At 47.4% G+C, this 22,548-nt stretch overlaps 1 protein-coding gene across 1 annotated transcript in view; it reads right to left on the bottom strand.

The window, feature by feature from the left end:
* Window positions 1–12,577: 12,577 nt before the first annotated feature.
* Window positions 12,578–22,548, bottom strand: part of BCL2 (BCL2 apoptosis regulator) — a 192,428-nt gene continuing 182,457 nt past the window's right edge. Inside the window, exon 2 of the mRNA XM_020905607.2 lies at window positions 12,578–12,832. Within this exon, the coding sequence (XP_020761266.1) occupies window positions 12,698–12,832 (135 nt within the window). The 3' untranslated portion in view covers window positions 12,578–12,697. The remainder of the gene's footprint in view (window positions 12,833–22,548) is intronic.

The following is a 22,548-nucleotide window of genomic DNA, read 5'->3' on the forward strand; positions in this document are numbered from 1 at the left end:
TAATCCTCTTAAAGAGATGTTGGTACACGGGGTGTGTCCAACAGGAGGAATTAGGACGGAGTAGGGCTGAGAAGTTTTGCCAAGAGAACGCACTGGTCATAGCAAACACCCTCTTCCAACAACAAAAGAGAAGACTCTACACATGGACATCACCAGATGGTCAACACCGAAATCAGATTGATTATATTCTTTGCAGCCAAAGATGGAGAAGCTCTATACAGTCAGCAAAAACAAGACCTGGAGCTGACTGTGGCTCAGATCATGAACTCCTTATTGCCAAATTCAGACTTAAACTGAAGAAGGTAGGGATAACCACTAGACCATTCAGGTATGACCTAAATCAAATCCCTTATGAATATACAGTGGAAGTGAGAAATAGATTTAAGGGACTAGATCTGATAGACAGAGAGCCTGATGAACTATGGATGGAGGTTCATGACATTGTACAGGAGACAGGGATCAAGACCATCCCCATGGAAAAGAAATGCAAAAAGGCAAAATGGTTGTCTGAGGAGGCCTTACAAATAGCTGTGAAACAAAGAGAAGGGAAAAACAAAGGAGAAGAGGAAAGATATTCACATTTGAATGCAGAGTTCGAAAGAACAGCCAGGAGAGATAAGAAAGTCTTCCTCAGCAATCAATGCAAAGGAATAGAGGAGAACAACAGAATGGGAAAGACTAGAGATCTCTTCAAGAAAATTAGAAAAGGGAACATTTCATGCAAAGATGGGCTCAATAAAGGACAGAAATGGTAGGGACCTAATAGAAGCAGAAGATATTAAGAAGAGGTGGCAAGAATACACAGAAGAACTATACTAAAAAAAAAAGATCTTCACGACCCAGATAATCACAATGGTGTGATCACTCACCTAGAGCCAGACATCCTGAAATGTGAAGTCAAGTGGGCCTTAGAAGTATCACTACGAACAAAGCTAGTGGATGTGATGGAATTCCAGTTGAGCTATTTCAAATCCTAAAAGATGATGCTGTGAAAGTGCTGCACTCAATATGCCAGCAAATTTGGAAAACTCAGCAGTGGCCACAGGACTGGAAAAGGTCCATTTCAATCCCTAAGAAAGGCAATCCCAAAGAATGCTCAAACTACCGCACAATTGCACTCATCTCACATGCTAGTAAAGTAATGCTCAAAATTCTCCAAGCCAGGCTTCAGCAATACATGAACCGAGAACTTCCAGATGTTCAAGCTGGTTTTAGAAAAGGCAGAGGAACCAGAGATCAAATTGCTAATATCCGCTGGATCATCGAAAAAGCAAGAGAGTTCCAGAAAAATATCTATTTCTACTTTATTGACTATGCCAAAGCCTTCGACTGTGTGGATCACAATAAACTGTGGAAAATTCTGAAGGAGATGGGAATACCAGACCACCTGACCTGCCTCTTGAGAAACCTGTATGCAGGTCAGGAAGCAACAGTTAGAACTGGACATGGGACAACAGACTGGTTCCAAATAGGAAAAGGAGTACATCAAGGCTGTATATTGTCACCCTGCTTATTTAACTTATATGCACAGTACATCATGAGAAACGCTGGTCTGGAAGAAGCACAAGCTGGAATCAAGATTGCCAGGAGAAATATCAATAACCTCAGATATGCAGATGACACCACCCTATGGCAGAAAGTGAAGAGGAACTAAAAAGCCTCTTGATGAAAGTGAAAGAGGAGAGTGAAAAAGTTGGCTTAAAGCTTAACATTCAGAAAACTAAGATCATGGCATCTGGTCCCATCACCTCATGGGAAATAGATGGGGAGACAGTGGAAACAGTGTCAGACTTTATTTTTGGGGGCTCCAAAATCACTGCAGATGGTGACTGCAGCCATGAAATTAAAAGACGCTTACTCTTTGGAAGGAAAGTTATGACCAACCTAGACAGCATATTAAAAAGCAGAGACATTACTTTGCCAACAAAGGTCCATCTGGTCAAGGCTATGGTTTTTTCCAGTGGTCATGTATGGATGTGAGAGTTGGACTGTGAAGAAAGTTGAGGGCCAAAAAATTGATGCTTTTGAACTATGGTGTTGGAGAAGACTCTTGAGAGTCCCTTGGACTGCAGGGAGATCCAACCAGTCCATCCTAAAGGAGATCAGTTCTGAGTGTTCATTGGAAGGACGGATGCTGAAGCTGAAATTCAAGTACTTTGGCCACCTCATGCGAAGAGTTGACTCATTTGAAAAGACCCTGATGCTGGGAGGGATTGGGGACAGGAAGAGAAGAGGATGACAGAGGAGGAGATGGCTGGATGGCATCACCGACTCGATGGGCATGAGTTTGAGTAGACTCCGGGGGTTTGTGATGGACAGGGAGGCCTGGTGTGCTGCGATTCATGGGGTCGCAAAGAGTCGGACACGACTGAGCGACTGCACTGAACTGAGCTGAACTGAGGGCTGAGAATTGTGGCTAGAACGTTCAGCCTCAGGGAGCGGCACCTACAGGGATCCGTTTTGCTGTCTCTGCCCTTGGGCCTGGCCTGCAGCAGGGGTGGACTTGTCAGGTCACTCTCAGGGGACAGTTCGCCGTGGGTCTGTCATGTTCCTGTTCGTGCTGTAAGCGAGGCGCTGACTGCTCTTTGTTCCAGACTACCTGTCCAAGGACGTTGGAAGGCAGAGATAAAGTGTCTTCCAGAGCAAAGCTGTATAGCCTTAGAGGACAGACCTGGTGTCTTCTTCCACAGCAAAGGGCTGATGCGCTGACTGGTCACCGTCAAAGATAAGAGCTTCCTAAGCTCCTAACCGCAGAGCTCCTCTCCTAGATCACACCCCTCTGTGAAGCCTTCTGTGCTCTTCTTGTCATTTGGTGGCAGTGGGGCGTGGAGAGCCATCTCAGAAGTGCTGATGCTGGGGCTCTGAGTGACACGGTGCCCTTGTCGCTGACCCAGGCACTTCATGTTCTCACCAGCATCTGTGAGATGGTGGCAGGCTGACACGCTAACTCACAAGTAGGGGAGATCTCAAGCTCTTCAGGGATTTGACAGTCGCTCTGAGATTCTTATTCTGAGTCAGTGGAGGACTGTAGGAGACCAGTCAGAGGGCTCTCGGAGGTGAGGAAAGACAAAGGAGAGGACACGCCCTGAGAGCCTTTCCTGCCAGCAGGTTGTGTTTGTTCGCGTGGCCGCGCTGGGTCTGTGTTGCTGTGCGGGGCTTTCTCCAGCTGCGGCCCGCGGGCGTCTCACTGCACAGGCCTCTCTGCTTCGCAGCACGGGCTCTAGAGCGCCCAGGCTTCAGGAGTTTGGCTCATGGGCTTAGTTGCCCCAAGGCATGTGGGATCTTCCTGGACCAGGGATTGAACCCATGTCCCCTGCGTTGGCACCACTGGAGCACCAGGGAAGTCTGCCTTTCCTTGTAGACATGGGCTCAGACACTTCGTCAGCAGGATTAGACATGATACAAGAGCACACAGCAGAGAACACAGGCAGAAAATTGACAAGCAGGGTAAGAAGGGCAATACGTGGTAGTTTTGTGGGGTTTTTTTTAATGCAAAAGAAACAGAATTAAGGGATTTTAAGACATAAATATGCAGTGAAAATAGTACACTTAAAATTGACTAGCCTCCCACAGTTCCGTACAACAGAAGTATGCTTGTGCATTTAACTGAATTTTTGTAATCCTAGGGCTTTATTTACTAATTTTTTTGTTCCTAAAATTCTCTGGCAGTTCTGTGGTTAGGACTCTGTGCTCTCACTGTCAAGGGGGCCTGGGTTCCATCCCTGGTCGGGAAACTAAAATCGCATAAGCCTTGCAGTGCAGGAAAAAAAAAAAAAAAAAACCACAAAACTCCACAGGGAGCCCTCAGAGGGGCAGATGGGGCAGGGATTTTCCAACAGCTGCGGGTGCGCCCTTGAAACAAGTGTGAAAAGGCATGTACCACCCTTCAACATGGTACAAACATGGTTCTAACTTTTAAATATAAATAGTTGCAAAGGATTTTCTTTCAGATTTGTTGTGAGTAGTAGGAGGAAGAAAATTGTCCCGAAACTACTTACGGTAGAACTTTTCTGTATGAGGTAATATTTATAGCCCCTTCTGTGAAGTACTTATGATTCTTGATAAAATGCTGGAGTAATTTCCGGATGGACTTGAATGGGATTAAAGAATCCTGATCGGTCAGGGTTCCCGCTCAGCTCTCCTGAAACACGCCCGTCAGACCCGGACCGGCCTTTGGTTGTGGCACCATCCCTTCATCTCTGAACGTCTCTTCCCAGAAAGAATCCCTGAATCGAGGCCAGTTTGAAATAGAATGTTGACACACACTGATAACGAGTTTGTCTGAGAAGTTATTTTAGCAAATGACATTGTACAATACCTTTGTTGCCTCAATTTTTAATCACAGACAGTAGAATCTACATACGATAAATAATCTGATACTGAGCGTCAACTACATGAAGAAAACAGGAACAAATTATTTTTTGACACTAGGAAATCTTACATTGTTCCTTCTCTCAAATTCATCTCTCTAATCCTCCATTTTATCCTAATATGATATTTCTTACAATGGAAAGTTTAAAGTTGGTTAACCTCTCATAACTTTCAACAACATAATAAGTCTATGAGTTTCTGTAACCATGTGTTAGTTGCTCAGTCATGTCCAATTCTTTATGACCCCATGGACTGTAGCCCACCAAGCTCTTCTGTCCATGGGATTCTCCAGGCAAGAATACTGGAGTGGGTTGCTATTCCCTTCTCCAGGGGATCTTTCTGACCCAGGGATCGAACCCCCCGGTCTCCTATATTGCAGGCAGATTCTTTACCATCTGAGCCACCAGGGAAGCCCACAAGGCTTGGTATTTTTGTTCCCAGGTTGAAGAATTCTGGAGTGGGTAGCCCATCCCTTCTCCAGTGGATCTTCCCAACTCAGGAATAGAACCGGGGCCTCCTGCATTGCAGGCGGATTCTTTACCAACTGAGCTATGAAGGAAGCCCATACAATGATTATTATTACCCAACTGAGAAAAATATACAAATATATTATACATTTTGATAAACCATTATTAAATATAAATTTTTACTTTTATTGGAAATACTGAATGCAAGTGCGTTTGGGGTTTTTTTGGTAATATTTATTTATTTGGCTGTGCCGGGTCTTAGTTGTGGCACTCAGGCTCTTCGATCAGATCTTTAGTTGCAGAATGCAGAATCTTTCAGTCGTGGCAAGTGGAATCTAGTTCCCTGACTAGAGATTGAACTCAGACCCCCAGCATTGGGAGCTCGGAGTCTTAGCTGCTGGACTACTGGGGAAGTCCCTGACTATAAATGATAATGGAATAGATAGGGCTGGTTTATCATCCTCCCCCTCCCCACCAAGAAGGACATGTATCTATAAATAGGAACTACCTATTAATAGAGTCAGTAAGGCTTTTCTCCATTTTTCAAGCCCATTCTTTGTTTTTATGGATGTAAGCTTCGAGGAATGCCGTTCGAATGCTGAGAATGAGGCAGCAGAAGGGGTTTTGTTATAGTAATGTTACTCAGCTCCGGATTTCTAAGTTATATTTTGAAATCACATTAAAAAAAAACACACACACAAACAAAACTACACCTGCCATCTGTCTCAACTAGGTATTCTTTCACCTAGGTTGAAAGCAACGAATTGGAAAAGCGATTTGCAAAAGGATTAGCTCCCCAGGCATTAGTGTCTAATACAGCCCAAGGATTTCGTATCGTATCGTTTGGTACCCCAGTTTTAATGCCACAGGACAATGCCTAGGGGTGTGTAGGTAAACTGGCTCTCTGGGAAAAAAGGAAGGAAGCAAGCAAGCAAGGAGGACAGAAAGCTCTGCTTTGTAACTTGTACTCATTTCTATGGTGTAAATCCTTCCACCGGGGCCAATTTCAAGCTACCAACTTGACTTCACTGACGCGGAGTTGGGAAGAGACGATGCTCCCCGTGGTCACGGCGAGGCCACCAACACAGGGCGCAGAGGCTCACAGTCAGACTCCAGAAGGGACGGCTGCGTGTGCCTCTGTCTTATGAGCTGCTGCAGATGAAGGGAGGGTGGCAGAGGAGAACTGGCCTGACCGCCGGGCTGCCTAGGACAGAGAGCACCCTAGGATGCCCAGAACAGGGATTCCGCCCATCACCCCAAGCTGGCCTACCCCTTGCAGAGGCTGTGCCCTGAGGTTCCCATGTGCGGCCGATCGAAGAACACTGCTGGGGAAGTGAGGGCCTGGGAAGCCAGGCCGCAGCTCAAATCCTGCCTCTGCATTTCACGAGGTTTGAGGACTTGGGTATATTGTCTATGAGTCTCAGTTTTTGCCTATAAAATAGAAGCAAACACCCACCTTCCAAGGTCCTGAGAACCAGGGCGGGCAGCCAGCAAAGGCTCGACAGCTGGATGCCGCCACCAGAGCCCGACCAGCTGAGTTGGAGGGAAGAGTCTTGGAGGACTGAGGCCTATCTAGGGTAGCAGTGTCAGAGGGAAACACAGGCGCTCTGATGTGAGACTTGGACTATAAAGAAGACTGAGCACTGAAGAATTAGTAATTCGAACGGTGATGCTGGAGAAGACTCGAGAGTCCCTTGGTCTACAAGATCCAACCAGTCCATCCTAAAGGAAATCAGTCCTGAATACTCATTGGAAGGACTGATGCTGAAGCTGAAGCTCCAATACTTTGACCACCTGATGTGAAGAGCTGACTCACTGGAAAAGACCCTGATGCTGGGAAAGATTGAGGGCAGGAGAAGGGGATGACAGAGGATGAGATGGTTGGATGGCATCACTGGCTCAATGGACATGAGTCTGAGCAAACTCAGGGAGATAGTGAAGGACAGGGAAGCCTGGCGTGCTGCAGTCCAGCAACTGAACAACAACAGGTGCCCGGCTACTTAAGGTCTTTATGTTCCAAAGCTAGTGACTGCTAACACAGTCCTAAAACAGTCACTTCAAACCATAACTTTTAGATTCTTCTCCCTCTTCCATACAATCTTATGCAACACAGAGGCTGGGATCCTCATTTGGTGTGAAGGAACACAGCCAGCAGGCACAATGGCTTCCTCCGGAAGTAAAACTCAAGGCTGGTCCACCTTGGGCCACAGCAGGAGGGTAAGTAACCGAGAAATGAAGCCCCCTTCTAAGGTGACTTCTCCAGTAGGACAAATCCATAGCTTGATCCCCCAGGGCTTTAGGCTCCCAGTGGCTCTGCTGGCTTGTTAAGAAGTGCTTTGAGTGATGGAGCAAAATCACATCACCGCATTACAAACAATTCCAGGGCACAGCCAATATCTTACATGGTACTTTATTTTTCTTCACAATATTAACTGGACAGACAAGGAGAGTTGAGTGGCAGCGTGGCTCTCCCCAACAACACAAAGAAAACTTCATGATATTTAATGCTGGCCAACTAGAGACTTACTTTATCTTAACTATCTAAAGCTCACTTAGCATGTATTTCTGTGTGTGTGTACAGTGTTGCAGGATGTCAGCCACCCCTAAGAAATATCCATCTTACAAACATCCCATGGAAGGGAGAAGTGTGAACATCTTGATAACAAAAGCTTCCAATACAAAACCACTTTTTACACATTTATTTTATTGAAAATGAAAATAATCTCAGTAATTCAAAACAAAAGCAAAACTTGGTTGAAAACTTAAGATAGTATAATAAAAACATGCTTCCTCCAAAGAAATGTGAAGGCTATCACCTTCAAACACTACCCCAGAGGCAAAAACAATGAAGTAAGCTGGATGGAAGGCCCAGTGCAGATTCCCTAAAAGGTTCCGGAATATGGAGTTACTAATACACTACAGGCATATTTAGTACCAGGCTTGGATCTTTTGATTAAGCCTCTCCATCTTCCAAAAGTGTTTTGTCTGCTGATCTTACCTTGGGACCCAAAACAACCTTGTCGTCAACAGGATACGTGTTGGCTTTCAGTTATTTTCCTGGGACACTTACGATGAATTGGGGCAATACCATTCATGCCCCATGTGGTTTTCTTTCTGCCCCTGGAGATGTATATTTCATGGCTGTCTAAGGCTAGTCTTATGAGCACAGACATGTAGCTGAATGATTCTTTGGGTAAGGATAAGGGACTTGTATTATTACTTACCCAATTCAGTCTCACTTCCCCACCCCCCGTATTGTGCGCAATAAAGCATTTAGAAACACATGTCCCTACCAACCAGAAGGTTTTCATTAACCATCCCATTGGTTAAAAATTGCAAATTTATTGTTTAAATAGCCATTAGACATATCCAGGCTTGAAATTAACACCATTGATGGCAGATGTTCAGAACTTTGGTTCATCTTCACTGTCATACAGAGCTGGACTCTTGAGTTGTTCTGTTGTCTCTAGAAGCTAAATATACCACAGAACTTAAAAGTGTTTCTTATTTGTTGCATAAAGTCTTTCCCAGAGGCATCACACTGATCCTCATGAAGTCCTCACTTGGTTCTGTTTCGTATCCTACAGTCCTGGCTATTCTTAAAGACTCCACACTCTGATCCAATCTTGAGAATGTTTTGCTCATTTGAAAATTCTTCCTCCCACCCCTGCAACAAATGTCCTTTGTCCCATAATAATTAAAAAAAAAATCCCTGGGAAGATTCAAATTGAGTAACAATAAAGATCTGATTGGAATGTTCGTAAGCCTGACAATGTACAATTGTATTTCTTAAGAAGTGTGTAGCCACAGTTGTCTGGGCTGCAAAAGCCACCACAGGGTAAGATCAGAATAGAATTTCACCTGACTCCCTAATTTCCTTAGAATGGCTTGTATTTCAAGCCCTTCCTGTTTTTTTTTTCTGATAGAAGAGGTGTACATTACTAACTATAAGTGATAAGGAAGTATAAAAACAGCCACTGCCTTAAAAGTATAATTGAAATTAGAATTTAAGTTCACATGTATAAATTTGTCACTTTAGCATAAATTTAATTCCAATACAGACAATTTGCAGTTCATCCCATAGATCCTTGATGTGAAAAAGCCAGACATGTATTGGGGCTGCCCTATATACTTAAGTTTAACTCTACTTATTAGAACTCCTCTTGATTTACAGTCACTTCCTAATTTCCCACATTGGGCCACAACTAGGTCTTTAAATGATAAGTATAAACATGCACTAATGAAACAGAAGTCCATCTAAATGGAAGGTCATATCTGAGTAGGCAGAGATAAGTGAGCTGGAGCAGAGGATGTTGGGTTTTGGCTTGAACCATAGCAAAGTGCTTTCTTCTCTCAGAAGGTGATTTTAATCCAAATCTCAAGCCCATAAGACTTTTCAGCCACTGTAAAATCTGAGATGAGCTGTTTGCTGCAAAAGATGCAAGTTGTCATTTTGATCCTTCTTTCAGGCTATCTGTGCAGCGAGGGCTTAGGAGGACCCAGGAGGTTCTTGGGTGGTTTGCTCCTTGTGGCATTTTTTTTTTTTTAGAACCCTTGAACTCCATTTGGGGAGTGCACATGTTCTGTTGAACCCTGACCTGGGTGGCCTGTGTACCACGCTGAGGGCAATTCTGGTGTGAATCCCTCCTCCACACCAAATAGGTAGGAATTGCATATCTGCTGTCCAACTGCAAGATAATTGAGACAATGCAAAAAGGGAGGAGGAAAAAAAATGACTAGCCCAGGCTTTTATATACATTCATTGCTTCTAACATTTTTAACAACAAGAAAAATGCAACTTCAACTACCCTTAGCGATAACATTTTGCTTAAAAATTAGAATCATTCAAAGGTCTGATCTCTATGAGAGAGTGCAGCCACAATACTGTACAGTTCTGGGGTCAGGTAACCAGGAACACTTATCATTAAAACCAGATAATGGAATCCCACAGCAAAAGGAAACCAGCCTGAAATTAGCCTCTATGACCTTTTTCATATATACATTTTTAGAATACTCTGCAAATCTCAATTTGAACAATAACAACAATAACCAAAGACAAACGAGTTTTATATTAAAGATGTCCGTGCTCTTCATGGTTACTTCTAAAGCAGCTTGGAGGAGCTCGCCACTTGAGAGTGTACTGCAAACCGACTCCATTGCAATGATCTTGGCAGGATAGCAGCACAGAATTTGATATTACATATTCATCACTTTTGACAGTGTAAACCTTTCATAAGATAACATTTTGCTTAAAAATTAAAATCATTCAAAGGTCTGATCGTCTTGTTCCCTGAGGCCCGCCAGGGAGGTCTGGCTTCATACCATGGGTTTCCCTTTCTCCGCGTGGGGCCTAAGTGCCACTGCATTTCCGGAAGAACTTGAGGATGGCCACGGAGAAGGACCCTATGGAAGGAGAGCTGGAGGGCTCTAAATAGGTTTCCATGGAAACAGGCCCCAGAAACCATCTTTAAGGATCAAACCATCAGGGCCAGAATTTAATCCCCTGGTCATTTTCCATCTGGATTTCCAAGTGAATGAACCTCATGGGTTTAACCAAACATGTATGCACTCTTAAATGATGTAAGTTAAATTCTGAGTTGGCCAAGACAGGTGAATCTCAAGGAAAAGGGCTGAAGGGACAACAGATACTGTCCCTCACAATAAACAATTCTGTTGACATGGAAGTGGATGTAGATTGATTGACACAAAGTGGCTGAGTGGCCAGCAAGCTCCAGGATTTCTCAGGTAGCTGAGAACCAGGGCTTATCTCACCTCCTCAGAAATGCTTTGAAAGAATTGAGAGCCAAAAATCTCAAATGGGAAAAGTGGTCATTTTGCTGACAGTTAGTGTAGAGCCCATAACTAAATATAATTTTTTAAAAAGATGCTGAGATGCTAAGATCTTTTTTTTTAAAAGCAGCTTTCGAAATATTAACCACAGCATTAAACATTGAACACAAGTGCATTCCAAAGTTAATACAGATAAATGGTATACAGATAAATGCTATAATGCAATAATGCCACAGTTATTCCACATACGTCTCAAGGCTGAGTCTAAACTTGAAAAAAGATATTTTGTAGTTTATGAGCTGGAGATCTTTCTTCTTTTGCTACTCCTCTAGCGTTTTCCAGCACTGACTTTTCTCTTTTCCTTGTTTAACGCCCCAGGATATATAGATAATCCCCACATTCCACACCTGGAGCTTCCCTGCCCACCCCCCCATCCCTTTCTGTCAGGTTTTTCAAATAAAACCAAACTACAATGACAAGATAATGCTTCACATCGTAATTCCACAGACATAGGTCAGTTAATCCATTTCAACGCTTCCTTTACGATTTATGACCCTCCCCAAAGTCTTTCAAAAATCTCACTTGAAGCGGCGCACACAGCCTGGCGGCCCAGCGCACACAGGCCGCGCGTTTCTCTGGGGGCGGCTCCCACGCCTCCCCGCTCCTCGGTTTCCTCCGCTCCAGAGAGCCGACTCCTAGCACCTCCTGTGTCCTCCACAGAGGCGGGCGGCAGGCTGGAGGCCGCGCGTTTCTCTGGGGCCGCCGCGTCCCTCGCCACCGCCTCAGTTTCCTCCACAGAGACGCGCGCCCTCAGAGCCTCGGCCCAGCTCCGCGCTCCGGCGGCGCGGGGCCCACCCGGGGCCCAGGCCTCCTGTCTTCTCTCCCGGCCGCCCGCGTTCACATGGCTCGCCAGGACGAGGCCTCAGGCCGGCCGAGGCGGGGCTGCCGGCCGCGGCCTCCAGCGGAAAAGCCGGCGCTCGGGGCGCCTGGTGCGGAGACGTCACCGAAAACGTCCGCGTCCTCGCGGCCCAGAGGATTCCGTTTCCTACGCGGACAGCGCCAAGCCAGTATTTGGAGGGGAGCGAATCCAAAATATGTGAAGAGGGACATCAGGGCTTAAGGTACTGGATGATATTGTATAAATCGCTAAAATGCTTCTCGGCACAATTGGTAGCTTAAAAAAATACTTTCCTATGATTTAAGGGCTTTTTTTCCCGTCACGGTCCTTTGGGGTGGAGGTCTTCGCAAATACAAAGTCCAAATAGACCAAAAGTTCAAACGTTTTTGATTCAGTGACGTGGGACAGACAGTAAACAAAACTTACATGTATTGTAGAGTGTATTAGAGAGTGGTAAGTGCTAACGGTAAAAATAAAACAGCAAAAGCAATTTAGCAGTAGAGTCTTTGCAGTTTTAGCTAGCATGGACATTCGTGCTAGCGTAAGTTCCCGGTGTTTTTTTCCTTCAAACCTGGTGTGTACCATATGCGCAGTGCCCCTTCTTCAGGCCAGGGAAGAAAGGCCTCCCCTCGGAGCACCTTTCCTCTTAAGAATATAACCTCCAGCGCCCCCCCCCCCCCCCAAAAAAAAGCAACTGTGTTCACCTTCTGCCTAACCTCCAACAGCCAGAAACCCGGCTTCTGGAACAGTCAGCTCCTTTGTCAGTTTGTTTGCTTTTCAGCTGGTTGAGTCAGTCCAGCCAGCAGTATGGAACAAAAATCAGTGTTTACAGGCACAAGAGAGCCAGGTAGAGCCGTCCGGGTGGGGCTTAGCAATTAGTGGTGGGGTTTCCAAAGACAGGAGATTCAACGGGACTGTCTTAAATAAATAAATCTTATTTTTCTTAATAATGTAAAAAATAAACTGTATTCCCTTTGGCAGTAAGTAGCTGATTCAACGTTGAGCCTGAAAGCTGTTTGTGGTGGTGTTGGTTGCTTGGTTGGTTGGTTGGTTGTTTTTTTCTTTTTAAGAGACCACACCTTCACTTCAGTGGTGCATCAGTGACAATGCATATTATTTCTACTGCTTTCATGAACCTTTTGCATATTTGTTTGTGGCAGGCCTGTGGACTTCACTTATGGCCCAGATAGGCACCCAGGGTGATGCAAGCTCCCACCAGGGCCAGACTGAGCAGTGCCTTCAGAGACAGCCAGGAGAAATCAAACGGGGGCCGCATGCTCGGGCCATACAGCTCCACAAAGGCGTCCTGCAGAGGGGAGAGGGCGGGAGAAAAACAGTGTAGACTATTAGATGTTTCCTGTCACTGTGACAAAGAGTGTGCCAGCACAATGCCAGCCGACAGGGGGAGAGCCATCCGAAGTGCCTTGCACCTTCAGAAGGGTGAGGGCAAAGGTCAAACGTGCTTTGGGGATGATTTCAGACCCACTCTTTTCACTTTCATTCAGGAAATACTTACTGAGACCTTACGCACATACCAGGCACAGCAGAGATACAGCCATGAGTGAAATAGACCAAAAGCTCAAACGTTTTTGATCCAGTGAAGTGGGACAGACAGTAAACAAAACTTACATGTATCGTAGAGTGTATTAGAGGGTGTAAGTGCTAACGGGAAAAATAAAACAGCAAAAGCAGTAGAAATACTGGAGGCTTTGCAATTTTAGCTAGCATGGACATTCATAAAAATAATTTTTAAAAAAGCCCCAACTACTCCTTTACTGAATGCTTGCTATGGGCCAGGCACTTGTAATGAATTCCTGACATGCATTATTTTCTTTATTCTTTATACCCATCTTAAAGAGTCCTTTACTTTGTTCTTGTGCTGTAAGAAAAAAGCTGAGACCATTGAATGCTCATTTCTTAGATTTGTTGGGGAAGATTGGATTCTGTGTTTGGACCCAATGAGTATTTGGACAACTCTACCTGAATATATGGGCTTCCCAGGTGACTCAATTGGGTAAAGAATCTGCCTGCAGCGCTGGAGATGCAGGCAGATGTGAGTTCAATCCTCCGGTCAGGAAGATCCCCTGGAGGGTGGCATGGCAACCCACTCCAGTATTCTTGCCTAGAAGATCCCATGAACAGAGGAGCCTGGTGGGCTGCAGTCTTTTGGGCCACAGAGAGTTGGACTTGACTGAAGCGACTGAGCATGCATGCGTGTACATCTGAATATATAAAGCAGTAAGTGAAGTGTTTTTCCCTTGGTGGATTAATCAGATATGAAGGGGAAAACAAGATGTAGTTCCAATTAGCCCCCCAAACCTGGAATTAGAGCACACAGTTTCACTAAGGGAGACGGCAGCACACAGAGATGTGCAGCATCGCTGTGTGAGGAAGGTCTGATGATGCTTGCCATGTTTTTGTCTGGGCACGTATCGCAGTAGAGGGACCAGGTATCATTCGTGTCTCCCCACTGCTGTGCATGGTCTTAGTACATGTAGGTGTTTGAGAAATGTTTGTTCGATTAATGATTAAGGTTTTCTAACATCAAACATTGGTTTGAATTCTGTATTTGGCCTAATACATTACCCAGATACTCTGCCTGTTTGAAATTATTCCTCTTACATACAACCACCTCTGAAAATCTTGGCAGTAATCTCAAAGGTGAACATTTAAGGCATCATTAGGGGAACTTCCTGTGTTATTAAATATAAATGTGCACAATTATTTTTCATGACTGCATAATTTTCCACCACATATATTTATATATTTGTATCTATGCTGTACTTTATTTAACCAATTCCTTTTATTTTTTAATTAAATCACTTTTAATTGGAGGATAATTGCTTTATAACGTAGTATTGATTTCTGCGAAACAACATACAACCACTCAAATATTCCCTCCCTCTTGAGCCCCGCTCTCCTCCCCCATCCCACCCCTTGAGGTCATCACGGAGTGCCAGGCTGGGCTCCCTGTGCTATAGAGCAGCTGTCTGTAAATTCTTACCTACTCATTTGGATTTGGGTTTTGTTTTTGGTTTTTGTTTTTAGACAAATTCCCGGAGCTGGACTCAGCTGAGTTCCCACAGTCGTGAAGGGTTTGTGCTGAGCCATCTTTACTCTCTCACTGCTCCGGTGACCTTGGCACCTTTTACAAAAAGCAGACAAGAGGGAATTCCCTGGCAGTCCAGTGGTGAAGACTCCGCACTTGCACTGCCGAGAGTGTGGGTTCAGTCCCTGGTTGTGGAGCTTGAGATACCTCAAGCTGTGCTGCCAGAAAAACATGCAAACAAAAACAAAACCCACAAAGGCAGACGAGGGCTTAGAGCAGTGGGCGCTGCTCGCATCTGATGGCACAGACCAGGGTGCCCACGAGGCGCGGGACAGCCCTGGCACCAGAGTTACCCCCCGAGACTGAGAGGCCTTGTGAAGAGGGTTCCGGAGAAACTCACGACCACAGCCCTCAAGGCCCGATGGCCCATCTGGTGTGTCAGATTAGTGCAAGGCCAGTCACTTAGCTTGGACAAGTGACTGCTTCCTGAAGTGGGTGAACTCTACCTTCAGAGGCACTGGATTAACTTTTACCAGGAGAGGGCGCAAGGGCTTTCTTCTTTCTTAATCTATTGTTAAACAGCTTCCTAAGTTTGAGTCTTAGCAAAGCAAGGCAATAGACAAAAATGAAACATGTGCTTAGTGAGCTTGGCCCAGAGATGAGCTGACAGTCAGGACTGTTTGTCAGGGGGGTAAACGGGGCAGGAAGGAGTCAGGACCAATATAGAGAAACTCGCCTCTCGCAGAGTGCACCCCCGGGCCCCACAGACACAGCAGCAGACGTCTAACAGCCCTCCCCTCCGTGCTGTTCTCTCTAACGACGGGAAGGCTGGAACCCCCAACGCACCAGCCGAAGGCACCCCCAGTTCCTCAGAAGAGCGCGCTAGGCAGTAGGCACTGCAGCTCAATGTCAAGAAGGTCGGGGCTGGGCCCTGCGTCCCTTCAGTTATCCGTGGAGTTGTCTGTGGCGGGATATGGAAGAGACTGAGGCCTTGGTCACCTGACCCTTCCAGACCAGGAGCCCCCCTCGGGAGATGGGGGAAGCAGGGAGTCTCGGGCCGCTCTGCCTGGTGCTCAGCCCCCCGGGCAGACGAGACACCTTTCCCAGCACCCCAGCCCTGGGCTGGAAGCCCTCCCTGTGCCCAGCCCCGGCCCCTTGTATAAATAATTGTGCTTCATGGCCCATTTCTGACATGCATTACAAAGAAAGAAATCATTTCTGAAGTGGGATGGGCTAACATAGCATCTCTTAACCCAAAGCGTGAGCACAGAGGATCTGGGAAGGAGCCCTGAGCTCAAGGGAGGAGGTCTGCGTGGAATCCCAGCTTTGACATTTTATTGCCTGTGACCTTGAACAAATTACCCAAGGCTGAGCTTCATTTCTCTCACCCATAAAACTGGTTGTTGTGAAGATAAACGTAGGTGACTCGGGCCATTTGTAAAAGCGGCCCTGAGCATGAGCTAGAGGAAACAGCCCCGTGTTCTCTGGTCTGTCCTCTCTCTAACCTGTGGTCCCCCTCACACTGCCCTGCCCTCCAGGCGGTCTGCTGAGCCTGCTGATTTCCAGAAACAATCGACCCGCTCCCTCTAAGGTGTCAGCTCTTGGTTCTCAAGATGCTAGGTGATTTCTAAAGAAATGTGAATTCGAACATACACACATGATGTGTTCTGGTGGAAAATTGGAAGCGATAACACACACCCAGCTCTACTTCCTCATAGATTATTAAGTCAGGCTGTAGGGCTGAGGGGCATCATTTAACAGCCCCCCCCCCCCGCCCCTGAGATGGAATCTAGCCCCTATAATCTACCCATCTGTGATTCTAAAGTGCAGAGGAGACCCTGTGGTTTCAGGAGTGAAGCTCCAAAAGCTATTTTCATGGGGGAGTCTTCTTGCTTTTTCAAACATCCTGATCAGGGTGATTTCCGAAGTCTGTTTGAACAGTCTGTCATTATTTGTTTAAGTCTGAAAGCTGTTTTAAATAAACACATGCTCATTTTATGTATTAAAAGCAACAAAGAGGGAAGAAGAAAACCTGGGCCGTTGTCACGTGATTTGGACAAAACCCCCGCTTATATGTTCGGGGTGCACGCAGCCCCTGGTCGTGTCGGGACTGGCCAGGGCTCTGCCCGACCTCAGGGATGGGCATGACAGTCCCCGGGGGAGGGCCCTTTCTCCTTTGGTTAGCCCCTGACCTCAGAGGGGAGGCAGGCAGCGCCCCAGCTCTGGAGGCCCTTTTGCAGACAGCTTCCCCAGAGACTTCACATTCAGAGGCCACAGATGGTCAGGGTCTGAGTTCCAGCAGCGCTGACCTCAGAGGAGCAGGGCAGCTAATGCCCCAGCCCCAGGCCCTGGCCACAGGGCTGGGAGTTGGCCAGGGAGGTGTGGACAGAATGGGTAGGAACAGACCAGCTCAAGTCAGCGAAGGTGAGGGGAGGGGGTTCCTGCACTGGGACCACTCAGCCCCATCCCTCCCGCCCCCCTGCAGCCCCCCCCCACCTCCCTCAAGGCAGCCCACGCTCCAGGATTTTGCTTTCCCCGTCAGATCCTTCAAAACGTTTCATTTAAACCTGGTTCCGAATAAAATGAGATTTAAAAATAAATGAATCAGAATGGCAGGAACTGAAGAACACTGAGTTCCGCTGAAAAGGATGGTGTGGGGATGGGGCGGGAGCCCAGACACCCTCACACAACTCGGGCTCTCAGGAGCGGGCAAGTGGAGAGGCCGTTCATGTTTGAAAATGCGCAACTGAAGCTTTAAAAATACCGTTCATGTGTTAGTGATTCTACTTCTAATTATTTATCTTGAAAAAATAAAACTTTAAAACACAAATATGTTTCTGGCTTACTTCGCTCTGTATAATGGGCTCCAGTTTATATTATCTAGGGTGAAACAGATCACCAGCCCAGGTTGGGTGCATGAGACAAGTGCTCGGGCCTGGTGCACTGGGAAGACCCAGAGGGATTGGGTGGAGAGGGAGGTGGAGGGGGGACCGGGATGGGGAATACATGTAAATCCATGGCTAATTCATTTCAATGTATGACAAAAACTACTGTAATGATGTAAAGTAATTAGCCTCCAGCAAATAAAAATAAATGGAAAAAAAACCCACAAATATGATAATGAGTATGTTATCGTTTAGTTGCTCAGTTGTGTCTGACTCTTTGTGACCCCATGGACTGTAGCCCGCCAGGTGCCTCTGTCCATGGGATTCCCAGGCAAGAATACTGGAGTGGGTTGCCATTCCCTTCTCCAAGGGATCTTCCTGATCCAGGGATCAAGCCCGCACCTCCTGTATTGGCAGGTGGGTTCTCTACCACTGAGCCACCAGGGAAGCCCAGTGGAATATGGATCAGTCACTGAAAATTGTCCCTATATTTATTGGCAAGGAAAGATGTCCCCAACATCACACTGAGTGGAACAGCGCAGCCAGCCTCTGCAAGTCCAGGCTCCCAGCTCCTCGCTGGCTCTTAGCACTCACAGGGAAACAGAAAGGGGACCTTGGTCGGCTATAAACAGAAGGGAAATTCAGGTGCGTTCCAGTGTTTGAGCTGACTGTGGATGCCTTATACGATCATGGGAGAGCCTAAGTGGGGAAGCCATCCTGCCCTTAAAATAGATCCTGGTCTAGAGTGGACTCGTGTGCTTCACGTGCACGTGAAGCTCAGCTAGATGGAGCACGGAGCAGAAGCAAGGAGAAAATCAGATGGCGCTAAGAGGAAGCCAAACGCTGCTATCAAACGCCTTCGGTATTTTCTGTTACCCGCGGCTTTATCATTTTGTCTCCATGGGGATCAGCTCCCACAGGACCCCCGGAGGGCCAGTGCAGAACACACACCTTCCGTCATTCCACCAAGTGGCTAGGGAGCTGGGGTATTCATACCCCCACTCCTCCCAGTCACTGGCTAAGGGTGGCTCCTACGGAGGCATCCAAACTCCAGCACTTCTGGCCGGTCATATGCACAGGCAAAGGGGTCAGAGAAGGCCACGGGGGAGAGAGATCCAGATGCTACATCTCCTGTAGCTTGTGGTCAGGCTAGACAGCTCTGAGGTGGTAAGGGTGAGAGGAATTCCATAGGGCAGGTTATGAACCACTGATCTGACTCCCTCACTGTTTCTCTAGCCTCATTACCTTCTCTCCCCAGGATCAGTGCTAGGATTTCCCACATGATTTCTCTGCCTTTAGTCTAATGCTCTACCCTTCAATCTTCTCTCCCTGCTGCAGCCAGAGGGATCCATTCAGAATCCAGTCTGTCACTTCCGTGCTTCAATCCAGATCCTTTAACATAACACGCAGGCTCCCAGTGCTCTCCCCACCCAGCTTCCTGCCCAGCTCTTGTCACTCGATAAGTTCATCCAGCTCACTCAGGAATTCGCTGCAATCGTGTTCTGCAGGCAAATTTCTCCAAGTCCCTGGGCTGAGCTAAATAATCCTCAGATGGTCCCTGTTCACTGTATTCTCTGAAGGTCATCTGTTTACACGCCTGTCTCCCCCTCATTCAGCTATTAGCACCTGGAGGTGCAGGGACCGTGTTTTATTTATCCTTGGATCCCTGGAGCATGTTTCTGTCACATGTCAGGCACTCAGCATATGCTTGTGGAACTGAAATACACCTTACTGCAGACCAGGCTTTCCAAACATATCTTAATAGATGATGTTTTTCAAAAGGAGCATATTCAAAGGACAGATAAATTTTGCTTTGGAACAAAATCAGATGCCGGAGCTGCTGCAGCAGCTCCTAGCGTCTTCCAGTGAAGAGCTCAAGGTCAGATCATTCAGAAGGGTCAGCGTCCGTGCCACATTGGTGGTGGCGCTGTGATATTCAGCAAGTTTGAACACCATCCCACCCGAGCGCCCTGGAGTCTCCAAAGGTGGTATAAGCTGTGGGGCATGTTCCAAGCCCGCTGGACTATCTGTCCCTCTGTCAGGGAGATCCCTGTCTTGTAAAGACTGAGCATGCAGAGTGGAGGTAACAAAGCGGTAATTCTGGGCACGACAATAGAGGCAACGCTGGTGCCCTCCGCACAGGACGGGGAGGTGATCAGAGGCCCCAGGTTGACCCTAGACCTTCATGGGAACATCAAGACCATTGGTGGTCCCTTGTCTTGGAATCTACTAAGAGGTATGAGTGTGCGTGCACACACTCACTTGCTCAGTCTTGTCTTTTTTGACCCCATGGACTGCAGACTCCTCTGCCCATGGGTTTTATCCAGGCAAGTATACTGGAGTGGGTTGCCATTTCCTCCTCCAGGGGATCTTCCTGACCAGGGATCGAACCCAGGTCTCCTGCATTGGCAGGTGGATGCATCACCACTAGCACCACCTCAGAAGCAAGGGGCATGAGCCTTGTTCCCAATAAACAGGACCCACGGTTTCTCCAGTGCCCAGAGGCCACTGACGTCCAAGCACCAGGCGAGCGGGAATGGTGGAAAAAGAAGAGGAAGCCACTCGGGGAGGGAGACACCTGCGCGGCAGAGAGCAGGACTCTGCCTGAAGCCAGGAGGCAGCAATGCCCAGTCGCCCACCGGGGCTGAGATCAAAGAGGGCGCGGTGGCCCGGTGGCCGGCACAGCACACGCGAGGAAGCCAGGGCTGTGTCTACCTGAACGCAGCAGCTGGTGAGGAAGTGACTCCACTTCCCGCCTTATCGTTGCCCCGGCAGGATTTCCTCTGCAGCACTCTGTGCTGAATGAGTCTGGAAGGTTCCGTCTGGAGCAGAGAGCTGCGGTGGGCGGTGGCAAACTGCAGTCCCCTGGGCTCTTCCCCCCCACCCTTTACTCCCGAAATATTGATTCCGGGCTCGGGGGAAAAGGAAACAGAAAAAACCTTGACAACTGGAGCATATAACCGAAGGACACACAGCTGCCTGGCCTGCAGATGGGGGCCTGCAAGCGTGAGAGGTGGCGGCGGGACCCTTCACCGAGGTCCCCACGGGCCCCCAGCCCTCAATGAAGGGGGCTCCACCTTGGAGGCACTCTGGGCCCTGGGGAGGGGCTCATTGCATCACAAGCCAAGGACATAAAAAACGAAACCTAATCCAAGTGTCATCTGGGTGTAACCAGAAACCTGCTAGAGAAATGATGGCAGGAGATGAGAGACCCAAACAGGACTGGCCCGCCTACCTCCTCTGGTCCAGGGAAGTTTGGGTGTATTTTGTGATGCAAATTGAGCTGAGAATGCAAATCAGGCAAGGGCCCTGAGGAGCCAGAGAAAGGGCAGAAAGATGAGAACCCCAAGGGTTCCTTCCCCTCTGGAGCAGGGCGGAGTTTGAAACTCCTTTGCAAAGGTGTCTGTAGCTCTGGGGGCCCTGCAGCCACGGGGCGCGCTCAAAGGCAGTGGGCCCTGTCCACGTGCTGGAGGCCAGGGCCAGAGGCTGCCGGCCGGGTGGGACCCCAGAGGTTCTGCCAGTCTCACTGCCCCGGGGCTGGGCAGTCGCTGCAGTCTGGAGAGGAGCGCAGTGAAGAATTCCGGGCTGCACCAGCCGCGTAAACACTGCCCGAGTGGGGACTCAGCCGCCTGTGGGCTTAGGAGGCGAGAACAGTCAGAGATTCAGAAGGTATCTGGAAATGGGCCAAGCAATGCACCTATAGCAAAATGTGCTTAAAAAAAAAAGTTAAATAATTGTACCATTTGGTTCATCAGGTTCAGGTAATAAACCAACGTAAGACTAAAGGCCTATCTGGAGAAGACCCTGAAATCTCATCTCTGACTTGCTGATTCATTTGGGAACCAAACATTTTTTTATAAGGTGCTAAGGAGTCTTAAAGTTAAATAAGACACAGGCCAGCATTATAAGAATGGCTCCTTGATATTCTCACGCATTCACAGCAGCTTTGGTGAGCAGGAGAGTTCTCTAAATGCATGCAAAGCACTTGTGTGTGTGTGTATGCATTTGGGGGCTTCCCAGGTGCCTCAGTGTTAAAAAGAATCTCCTGCTGATGTAGGAGATGCAGGTTCAATCCCTGGGTCAGGAAGTTCCCCTGGAGAAGGAAATGGCAACCCACTCCAGTATTCTTGCCTGGGAAATGCCATGGACAGAGGAGCCTGGCGGGCTACAGTCCATGGGGTTGCAAAGAGTTGGACACAACTGAGCGAGAAAACAAAGGCATTTGCCCTTCGGGCGCTGGGGTTTGAGGAAGGAGACCACGGCTGCAGTCCTGCCTCAAAGGGTGGCTCCCCCAGGACCCTGCAGGCCCAGAGGCTGCGGGAAACTGCCTTGCAGGGTTTTGGCTTTAAAACAAAGTGACTTCATTTTTCTTCCTGACCTTCCTCATTCCACTACCTTCTTTTGGCGAGAGTGCCCTGCATTTTCTGGCACTTGGTCCTTTCTTGCTCTGGGCCTGTGTTATTTTCACTGTTGGGGGAAACATCCCATTATGACGAATTTTGTTGAAACAAAAGCACATCAAGCAAAAATAGTGTAATTATTACAACTCAACAATAAAAAGACGGATAGCCCAATTAAAGAATGGGCAGAGATTTGAATATATATTTCACAGAAGAAGATCTCCAAATGGTCAAGAAGCTCATCAGTCATTGAGGGAAATGCAAATGGAAACCAGAATGAGATATCACTTCACCCCGAGCAGCATGGCTTTCACGTGAAAAGTGGACACCAACCAGTGCTGACAAGGAAGAAGAGAAAGCAGAGACCTGACCCACTGCTTATAGGAAAAGGAGAGAGCACGGCCTCTGTGGAAGAGTGGGGCTTCCTCAGAGAGGTGAACGGTCGGTTACCCCATGACCCAGCAATTCCGCTCCTAGATGTACACCCAAGGTAACTGAAAATGTATGTTCACACAAAACCTTGAACACAAATATTCATACCAGTGTGAATCATCATAGCCCAAAAAAGTGGAAGTGACCCAAATGTCTATCAGCTAATAGATAAAACAGTAGGGTACCATCCACACCATGGAGTATTATGCCACCACAGAAAGGAATGAAGCATTGATACGAGCTACAGCACGGATGC

This window comes from Odocoileus virginianus, unplaced genomic scaffold, assembly GCF_023699985.2.
Source record: "Odocoileus virginianus isolate 20LAN1187 ecotype Illinois unplaced genomic scaffold, Ovbor_1.2 Unplaced_Contig_26, whole genome shotgun sequence".
NCBI lineage: Eukaryota > Metazoa > Chordata > Mammalia > Artiodactyla > Cervidae > Odocoileus > Odocoileus virginianus.